The sequence below is a fragment of the Chiloscyllium plagiosum genome, unplaced genomic scaffold (assembly GCF_004010195.1).
Source record: "Chiloscyllium plagiosum isolate BGI_BamShark_2017 unplaced genomic scaffold, ASM401019v2 scaf_2149, whole genome shotgun sequence".
Lineage (NCBI taxonomy): Eukaryota > Metazoa > Chordata > Chondrichthyes > Orectolobiformes > Hemiscylliidae > Chiloscyllium > Chiloscyllium plagiosum.
This window is the reverse complement of record NW_025213498.1, coordinates 1-10587: the sequence shown is the minus strand read 5'-3', so window position 1 is coordinate 10587 and position 10587 is coordinate 1. Positions and strand designations below refer to the sequence as shown.

The following is a 10587-nucleotide window of genomic DNA, read 5'->3' as shown; positions in this document are numbered from 1 at the left end:
GGAACAACATTTGCCTCCCTCCTATCCTCCGGAATGACTCCCGTGAGAGTGAGGAGGCAAATATCCTCGCCGGCGGCTTAGCAACCTCCTTTCTCGCTTCCCGGAACAGCCTGGGATAAATCTGGTCTGGCCCTGGGGACTTATCAATCTTAATATTTGCCAAAGTTTCCAGCACATCACCTTTATCGCGGCTTAGCAACCTCCTTTCTCGCTTCCCGGAACAGCCTGGGATAAATCTGGTCTGGCCCTGGGGACTTATCAATCTTAATATTTGCCAAAGTTTCCAGCACATCACCTTTATCAGTCTTGATCTGTTTCCCAGCTCCTCAAAGTTTTTGTTCACAACACGGTCCCTTCCCTTAGTGAAAACCGAAGCAAAAAACTCATTTAGGGCTTCCCCTATCTGCTCAGACTCCACGCACAAGTTCCCTACTCTATCCCTGACTGGCCCTACCTTCTCCCTGATCATTCTCTTATTCCTCACGTATGAGTAAAATGCCTTTGGGTTCTCCCTAATCCTTCCTGCCAAGCCTTTCTCGTGCCCCCTCCTGGCTCTCCTCAGTCCATTTCTGAGCTCCTTCCTAGTAAGCCTGTAATCCTCCTAAAGCTGTGCTAGATCCTTGCTTCCTCCACCTTACGTAAGCTGCCTTCTTCCTTTTGATGAGAAGCTCCTCTGTTCTCTTCATCCAAGGCTCCTTAATCTTACTCCTTCTTACCTGTCTCAGAGGAACAAATTTATGCATCACTCGCAACAACTGCTCCTTCAACCGTCTCCACATTCTGCTGTGCCCTTTCTGTGGAACAATTGCTCCCAATCTGTATTTCCCAACTCCTGTCTGGTAGCATCATCATTTTCTTTTCCCAATTAAATATCTTCCCTCGGTAACTGCTCCTTTCCCTCTCAATGGCTATGGTAAATGTAATGCGAGATCTGGCACCTGTCCGGGCTCGTGGCCGAGCACCAAATCCAAAATGACTTCTCCCCTCGTCAGCCAGTCTACATACTGAGTAAGGAATCCCTCCTGAACACACCTGAGAAAATGGCTCCATCCAAACCATCTGCACTGAGGAGGGTCCAGTCAATATTGGGGAAAGTTGAAGTCACCCATAACAACAACCCTGCTACAACTGCATTTTTCCAGAATCTACCCACCTCTGAGATCTTCAATCTCTCTCCTGCTATTAGGGGGTCTGTAGAAAACCCCCAATGTGGTGGCTGTTCCCTTGCTGTTCCTAACTTCCACCCATACTGACTCAGTAGACAGACCTTCCTCAACAATCTTCGTTTCTGTCGCTGTGATGCACTCTCTGATTAGCAATGCTACACCCCCTCCTCTTTTTCCACCTTCCCTGTTTTTAAATGTTCTAAACCCTGGAACATCTGGCAACCATTCCTGCCCCTGTGAAACCCACATCTCCGTTATGGCCACAACATCGTAGCCCCAAGTACTGATCCATGCTCTAAGTTCATCACTCTTATTTCTGACACTCCTTGCATTAAAGCAGACACACTTTAACAGATCCCTTTGTTTCATTGCATGAGAAACCTTCCCGATAGATTCACTCCATCCTGTCACTGTTCCATCTACAACTGTTCCCCTCTGAGATTTGTCGCTCTGGTTCCCAACCCTCCGCCAAACTAGTTTTAAACCCTCCCGAATCACACCAGCAAATCTCCCAGCCAGGACATTTCGGTTCAGGTGCAACCCGTCTTTCATGTACAGGTCCCACCTTCCCCAGAAGGTATCCCAATGGTCTAGGTATCTGAAGCCCTCCCTCCTGCACCAGCCTCGCAGCCACATGTTAAGCTGCATTCGCTGACTGTTCCTCATCTCACTATCTCGTGGCACCGGTAGCAAACCTGAGATCACTACTCTACTCGTCCTGCTCTTCAGCTTCCAACCTAACTCTCTGTAGTCACTTTTCAGATCCTCAATCCCTTTCCTGGCGATATCATTGGTGCAAATATGTACCACGATTTCTGGCTGCTCCCCCTCCCCCTTCAGAATCCTGTAAACCCGATCGGTGACATCCCGGTCCCTGGCACCAGGGAGGCAACATACCTTCCGGGAGTCCCATTCCTGACCACAAAATCTCCTGTCACTCCGTCTAACTATTGAGTCCCCTACCACTAGCGCTTTTCTATTCCCCCCCCCCCCCCATTCCCTTCTGAGCCACAGTGCCAGGCTCAGTGCCAGAGACCTGACAATTGTGGCTTTCCCCTGGTAGGCCATCCCAACGAGCAGTATCCAAAACAATATACTTATTGCTGAGGGGAACGGCCACAGGGGATTCCTTTCCTCCCCCTGACAGTAACCCAGCTGTCCTTATCCTCTGTCTGGGGAGAGACCAGCTCCCTGTACATCCTCTCAACTACCCCCTCAGCCTCCCAGATGATGCGTAGTTCATCCAGCTCCAGCTCCAGTTCCCTAACTCGGTTTTCGAGGAGCTGGAGTTGGGTGCACTTCCTGCTGATGTAGTCGGCAGAGACATGTGTCGTGTCTCTCACCTGCCACGTTCTGCAGGAGGAACATATCCGCAGCATATAAAACAGTCATTGCTGCTCCTGGAATTCAAGGAAATCACCTCCAACACCTAAAATACCTGAAAAAAGGAGCAGCTCTTACAGCCAGAAATTTTTCCCGTCCTCCATCTTGGATGTCTCTTGGACTATCCTGCAACCTCTCTGTTAGCTTGACAAAGGGACTGGAATAGTTATCCTCAACAAACACAACAAAATTCACACCATTCTTATCGATGGGCCATCCTCTCTGTGTCTGCTTATACACCTCAATTAAACCTTCCCTCATTCCTCTACACCTGAGAGAGTACTGGTCTAAACTGTTCAATCTCTCTTTATAAAACAACCATTCCACCTCTGGAACTAACCCGGTGAATCTCCTGGAACTGCCTCCAACATAGTTACATCCATCCTCAAGTATGGGGACCCAAAGCTATGAGCAACACTCCAGGTATGGTCTCACCAAGACCTTGGACAGTTACAGCAACTCTTCCCCACTTGTGTACTCCATCCCTTTAGCAATAAGTGCCACATTCCATGTGGCCTGCTGCTATCTGCTGAAATGGCCTCCAAGATTGTATCCTTCCATAGATGATAAGCTTACTGTCTACTCAAACCAGCAAGGGGCTTGGCTTGTGGTCACTGACCAAGAAACAGAGAGAGTGCCAGTGTGAATGAATACTGATACCGGGTGTGTTAACATGCTTCTGGGACAGTCACAGGTTAGGATTAGATTAGATTCCCTACAGTGTGGAAACAGGCCCTTCAGCCCAACCAGGAGAAAGTGAGGGCTGCAGATGCTGGAGATCAGAGCTGAAAATGTGTTGCTGGAAAAGCGCAGCAGGTCAGGCAGCATCCAAGGAGCAGGAGAATCGACGTTTCAGGCATGAGCCCTTCTTCGAAACGTCGATTCTCCTGCTCCTTGGATGCTACCTGACCTGCTGCGCTTTTCCAGCAACACATTTTCAGCTTCAGCCCAACCAGTCCACACCGACCCTCCGAAGAGTAACCCCCCAGACCCATTTCCCTCTGACTAATGCACCTAACACTATGGGCAATTTAGCCTGGCTAATTCACCTAACCTGCACATCTTTGGATTGTGGGAGGAAACTAGAGCACCTGGAGGAAACCCACGCAGACACGGGGAGAACGTGCAAACTCCACTCAGACAGTCGCCCGAGGCTGGGATTGAACCTGGGATGCTGGTGCTGTGAGGCAGCAGTGCTAACCACTGAGCCACCGTGCCACCCGTGATTTGATGGAACTGTTCAGAATTCTGACTCCTAAGGGAGTGAGTGAGGAGGAACAGTCACAGGAATGCTGGTAACCAGATGGCACAGATTGTGGAGAGTCAGCAATAAAAACAAATGTGAGAAAATTCCATGGGAAATCTTGAGTTCACACCACGAGATGTTATAATCTGGACCAGGCTGCCTGAAGGGCTGGAGGAAGCAGAGCCAAGAGGAACTTTCAAAAGGAAATCTGGGCAAATCTCTGTTGAGGGGAAATTCGAAAGGCGATGAGACACAAGAAGGGGAGTGAGATTAGCTGGAGAACATCACCCTCAGATCCAAGCTAGATCACCTCAGATGTCCCCACAGTGAATTCCAGCTCTCCCAGTCGCTGAATCAAAGGTAGTCCCACTGTCAGGCGTCTTTCCATCTCCATGAGTTACCGTGCTCCCTAACTCGCTGTGGTCAACTCTCCATCACCTCTTCCAAGTCATTTCCAACTGTATTGACAGATGTAGACTGCAGTCCAGGATGGGTGGAGACTACTCCTCATTCTGCTGGGGTAACGCCAAGCTCTTCATTCCTACACTTTACCTCTTGTTCCTTGTCTAACCCCAAATGTAACCTCAGGTTCCAAGACTCACCACGTTATCCAAGTCTTTTGCTTTTGTGAAGTGCAGGAAAATCGACGGTTCGGGCAAAAGCCCTCCATCAGGAATGAAGTCAGGGAGCCTCCGCAGTGGAGAGATTTTCCTGCTCCTCGGATGCTGCCTGACCTGCTATGCTTTTCCAGCAACACGCTAAGCTAGACTCTGATTTCCAGCATCTGCAGTGCCCACTTTTGCCCTGTGACTTTATGAAAACTATTTTGTCCTGGGTTTTGTTTTGGGGAGAGGTTGTAAAGGCAGAGGTGCTGAACTGGCTACTGAAAACAGCATGAGTAAATGATGTAGGGGGTCCTTAAAGAGTTTTTTTTAAACAGATGAAACAATGGAAGGGGACTGGCCAGCTCTCACAGATCAGCCTTTCTAGTCTTTGTGGCTGGGGCAGTAAGAAGCTGTTTCGAGTCTCAGATGAGGTGGAGCTTTGGTGACTGATTCCTAGCTGCTGCTTTCTCTGAAATCTCGCTTGATGTTGTTTCCTCCTGGATTGGAGGACTGCATGTAAAAATCCCTGTCTGGATTATCAATAGTTAAGTTATTCTAAATTCCTCTTGCTATTGTTTGTATTTTAATAACAACATTTAAATAAATTGTATTTTTCTTAACATCAAGTAGTTTGACCAGTCGCATCATATCGGGAACAGGCACATCGCATATACCTTTAAAGTTAGAAAACATTAGGGTCTAGGTTTCCTTCTTCAATCCTTTGAGAAGGTCTGGTCTGGTCCATAACACTTTGAATTTTATCCCAATCTTTCCAGAGTACCGCAGGAAATAACAACCACCCTCCAGCAAATTAATATCCTTTAAGAATTATAAAGAATTAACACTTCACAGCATTAACACCTCTAGAAGATGACAGCCCCAGAAATGATGCCATTGTCCACTGTATTAGTGTCTTTATAAAGAATTCAAATAGGTTAGTGAGAGCTATCTAATCTTCCACGGCTTGCACTGATCAGCTCTGAGTTCCTTTATCACTTACACTTTTCCAGGAGCCAGTTGATCCCTCGTCCTGTGTTGGGAAGATTAACCCTTTCCGTTTCATTTCCACGTAGAGTTCCTGCACATCACTCATATTCACTGGCCCATGGTAGGTGGTCGCCCATGACTGTGACACAGAACAGGGAAAAGAGATCTCAGAACAACATACATCCGACGTGTCCACCCTGACCTCTGCACCCTGACCTCTTCACACCAATTTCTCCATCCTGAGCCTGGCTACATACTCCTGACCTCCCCACCATGACCCTCGCCATGACCTCCCCTACTTCTCCATCCTGACCCTGGCTACAACCTCCCTGACCACTCCACCTTGACCCTCATCACCCTTGCCACTTACTGACCTCTCCACCAAATCTCGCCATGTCTACCCTGAGTTGTCCACTCTGACCCCCACCACTCACGCCACTCTTGACCTTTCGGCATTACCCTAGCAATGCCCTCTGACCTCTCCACACTGACCCTGCCACAACCTCCAACACCTCTGACCTCTAGATCCCCTCACAAATGGGCAAAATCAGAATGGGAACTATGGAGGGTGGGGGGAGTTGGCACTGGTGAAGGCCACACGTACGGCTGCTCACTCACCTGTTCGGGGGAACTGGGGCCTAGTTGGGGAAATGAAAAACCAATTAATTCACATCGTGCTCAGAGGGCTGAATCTTTCTGAAATTGACAGAAAGCATGAACACAGCAGGTCAGGGAGCCAGCCTGCACTAACTAGAAGCCAGTGACCACCTTTAAACAGTGAACAATCTTCACTTCCCTAGAACAGAGACCAGTCCCACACACTCCAGGGTTTGAGGTGTTACAGAGAGACTGGGATCCACACACACCAGCGTTTGAGATCTTACAGGGAGACTGGGCCACACACATTCCAGGGTTTGAGGTGTTACAGCAACTGGACCCCACAGACCCCAGGGTTTGAGATCTTACAGGGAGTCTGGGCCCCACACACACCAGGGTTTGAGGTGTTACAGGGAGACTAGGCCCCACAGACCCCAGGGTTTGAGCTCTTACAGGGAGACTGGGCCCCACACACACCAGGGTTTGAGATCTTACAGGGAGACTGGGCCCCACAGACCCCAGGGTTTGAGGTGTTACAGGGAGACTGGGCCCCACAGACCCCAGGGTTTGAGGAGTTACAAAGAGACTGGGACCCACAGACCCCAGGGTTTGAGATCTTACAGGGAGACTGGGCCCCACAGACCCCAGGGTTTGAGGAGTTACAAAGAGACTGGGACCCACACACACCAGGGTTTGAGGAGTTACAGAGAGAATAGGCCCCACACACCCCGGAGTTTGAGAAATTTCAGACAGACTGGGCCCCACACACCCTGGTGTTTGAGAAATTTCAGACAGACTGGTCCCCACACACCCTGTGGTTTGATCTGTTACAGAGACTGGGCCCCACACACCCTGGGGTTTGAGGTGTTACAGAGACTGGGCCCCACACACCCTGGGGTTTGAGGTGTTACAGAGAGACTAGGCCACACACACCCTTGGGTTTGAGAAATTTCAGACAGACTGGGCCTCAGACACCCTGGGGTTTGAGAAATTTCAGACAGACTGGGCCTCAGACACCCTGGCGTATAAGGAGTTACAGGCAGAATACGTTTCACACATCCCAGGGTTTTAGTTGTTACAGAGAGACTGGGCACTGCCTCAGCTGGCTGCGTAGTGAGTCTCACAGTCCTGTCTGAGCCACAGGACAACCCAGGTCCCGTCCTGTCCTGGGCAGGCACCTCACCTCGAAGGGTCACTGCTAAAGGTCAAAGGGCTCTGGGGTTAAGGAGGGAAAAGCCGGCCTGTGAGCACCTGTGGGTTTAGGGAGAGGAGCTGATGTAGAGTGATGCCTTTGTGGTCGAAGAGCCTGATGGTACTGACATACCGGCTAACAGCATCTGCATCGGTCACTTAATGTTTACCGATGTCTCCGAGTGTGTTCTGGTGGTAACTGGGAGATAAATAGAGTAAATTCATTTCAATCAAACACCAGGCAAGAAAAACCAGGGTCTTGTAGTGTAACAGCATTGAGTGGCTGCTTCCTCTGTCTGTCACAGTGATCAGCAAATGCAGTTTGGATAGGGACCTGGGGCTACACCACACAAAGGAATGACAGAGGTGAAGGAGCTTGGAATCAATTAGAAAACAAACATTTCAAAGGAGTAGACCTGAGAAGCAGGGGGTTTCTGCTAAACCTGGTACAGAGACATGGTTAGACTGCTCCATGAACTGTTCTCATGTTGCAGCTGTACAAAACTCTGGTGCGGCTGCACTTGGAGTATTGTGTACAGTTCTGGTCACCACATTATAGGAAGGATGTGGAAGCTTTGGAAAGGGATCAGAGGAGATTTACCAGGATGTTGCCTGGTATGGAGGGAAGGTCTTATGAGTAAAGGCTGAAGGACTTGAGGCAGTTTACATTAGAGAGAAGAAGGTTGAGAGGTGACTTAATTAAGACATGTAAGGGTTAGATAGGGTGGATAGTGAGAGCCTTTTTCCTCAGATGGTGATGGCTAGCACGAGGGGACATAGCTTTAAATTGAGGGGTGATAGATTTAGGACAGATGTCAGAGGTAGTGTCTTTACTCACAGAGTAGTCGCGGTGTGGAATGCTCTGCCTGCAACAGTAGTAGACTCTCCAACTTTAAGGCATTTAAATGGTCATTGAATAAACATTTGGATGATAATGAAATAGTGTAGGTTCAATGGGCTTCAGATTGGTTTCACAGGTCAGTGCAACATCGAGGGCTGAAGGGCCTGTACTGTGCTGTAATATTCTATGTTCTGTGTCCTGGTCTCTACACTATCACAAAGGAACAGGCCATTCTGCCCATCTGAGCTGGCTGGTGCCTGGGGCTGCTTGCTTGTGTACAGAGAAGGCTTGACCCTGATAGAGACTTTTATCTGAAAGGGATTGATGTGGCAATGAGGAGGGTTTGCAGCCCACCGTCATCAGTATCAAACAGTCACCCAAAAATCCAATCGGGTACTCGGGAGAAACCGGAGTCTGTTCTGCGAGCTCAATGTCATTAACACGCGGCCGATACGAGGAGAGACAGTGCTGTCACTGCAGTAATGATCCAGGGTCCAGGCTATTTCCATCAGAGGCACCGGTTCAAATCCCAGCACACCAGCTGGTGAAATGGGAACTGAGGGAATACACAGGGAATTGATGACCAGTCTAAAGACCACATTTTCATAACCATGTGACCATTGTAGATTGTTGTATAAACTCCGTCTGGTTCATTCATGTTCTTTAGGGGGATGAAACCTGCCAATCTGACCTGGTCTGGCCTAACATGTGACTCCAGACCCACAGTAATGAGGTTGACTCTTAACTGCCCTCTGGGCAATTAGGGATGGGCAGTAAATGGTGGCCTGAGCCAGCGACACCCATAGATGAATAAGCAGTGCCACGTCTGTTAATGGAACGGCTAGCCTAGTATCACTCCAGTCCTGCCTCCCGGTGTATCCATCATTGAGTTAGACCCCATCTACCACCCCCTGAGAGAAAGAACAGGAAATAACATCACCACAGGAAATGACATCACCATCCCAAAGAAACCAAAACATTTAAATAGAAATCAGGAATTATCAGCAGTGCTTCGCCTGAGGCCCACTGAAGATGTTACCTAGTACGGTGACGAAATGTCTGGAAATGAACCTTCCAGCTCAGCGAGCAAACCTACATCCATATCCACCATCCTTCACTGGTCAGAGCTCTAACGGGCGGCTTCTGAATTGGGTGCACTTCTGGAAAAATGACGCTCACATTCTCAGTTCAATAAATTCTGGGTTTTCAAAATGGAGGCCGATGTTGTAATCACAACCCAGCTGGGAAAATCCAGCCCATTAGGACATGAACCAAAATCCTACCTGTTCGGCTAAGTTTAAGTGATGTCTTACAGGAGGGAGAGGAGAGAGACAGAGAAAGAGAGGGACAGAGAGAGACAGACAGGGACAAAGAGAGAGACAGAGACACAGAGAGAGTGAGAGAAAAAAAGAGAGACAGAGACAGATAGAGAGAGAGGCAGAAAGAGAGAGAGGCAGAGAGAGAGAGACACACTCAGAGAGAAAGAGAGAGAGAACAAAGAGAGGGACAGACAAAGATAGGGATAGAGTCAGAGAGGAATAGAGACAGAGAGGGGGCAGTGGCACAGAGAAAGATGGATAGAGAAAGAGAGAGAGAGGTGGGTGAGGTTTGGAGAGATTTGAGGAGGGAATGCCTGAGGTGAGGGCCTAGGCAGCGGAGGAGCAATGAGAATGGTGGATGTTGGTGGGAGGGGGCTGCTGTTACCTGGATGAGGTGCAGGATGTGGTTCTGGATGTCAACGGGTGCGTTGTACTTTGGTTTCAGTACTTTGGCCAGGACGTCCTTCACAAACTCTCTCCTGACAACGAGGGAGTGAAATCTTGGGCCACAATTCCTGATGCAGATGTCGATAAGCTGGGCAAAACAACGACAAAAGAGCTTCGGGAATAAATCAGCAGCTGGGATTCTCTTTTCAATGTTGACCCAATATTAATACCACACACACATACCCCCCAGAGAGACTCAGCACTGGTCATGTCTTCTGTATCTTTGACGGTTTCTCCTGAAATGTTCTGCCCAGAACTGAACTCTGGTTGAGGTCTAACCAGTCATTTATAAAGTTTTAACATGTCCCATTTTCTGTTTGGTTTCTCTCAAGTCAAAAGCAAACAACCCTTTCCTTCCCCACTATCATATCATCTCCCTGCACCATGTTTAAAGAGCTCTCTCTCTCTGCCCATTTGCACTGTCCAACATCGTGCCATTTAATGGGATAACGCATTTTCATCGTTAATCACATGAGGCCCACCAATTCCAAAACATTTAACACTGTGCACTAAATCTCGTCCTACTCCAGTTTTCTGGTGATGTCAGTCTGAAGCTGACACAGTGAACCAGTCTCAGAGAGGAGGGGCTGGAGGAGGTTACAGAGAGAGAGGGGATTGTAGGGACTGGATGGGGTCACAGAGAGAGGGGGGGGACACTTGGTCAGTGATACTAGGTAAACATTCTGAGGGAGGATCTGGGATTCATTGTGAGGATCTGGGATGCTCCGTTAGGATAGCGAATTCACCATAAGGGTCAAAAGGTGTCAATTGTGTCAGGCCAGAACCAAGGAGAGTGAGGGAGAGG

General features: G+C 48.8%; 1 protein-coding gene across 1 annotated transcript in view; it reads right to left on the bottom strand.

Moving 5' to 3' along the window:
* LOC122547650 (TOM1-like protein 1) overlaps nucleotides 1-9870 on the bottom strand; it is a gene marked incomplete at both ends in the record, with an annotated part of 23402 nt that extends 13532 nt beyond the window's left edge. The window contains 2 exons of the mRNA XM_043686246.1: nucleotides 5401-5526; nucleotides 9721-9870. Coding sequence (XP_043542181.1) covers nucleotides 5401-5526; nucleotides 9721-9870 — 276 coding nt within the window. The remainder of the gene's footprint in view (nucleotides 1-5400; nucleotides 5527-9720) is intronic.
* Nucleotides 9871-10587: the final 717 nt, after the last annotated feature.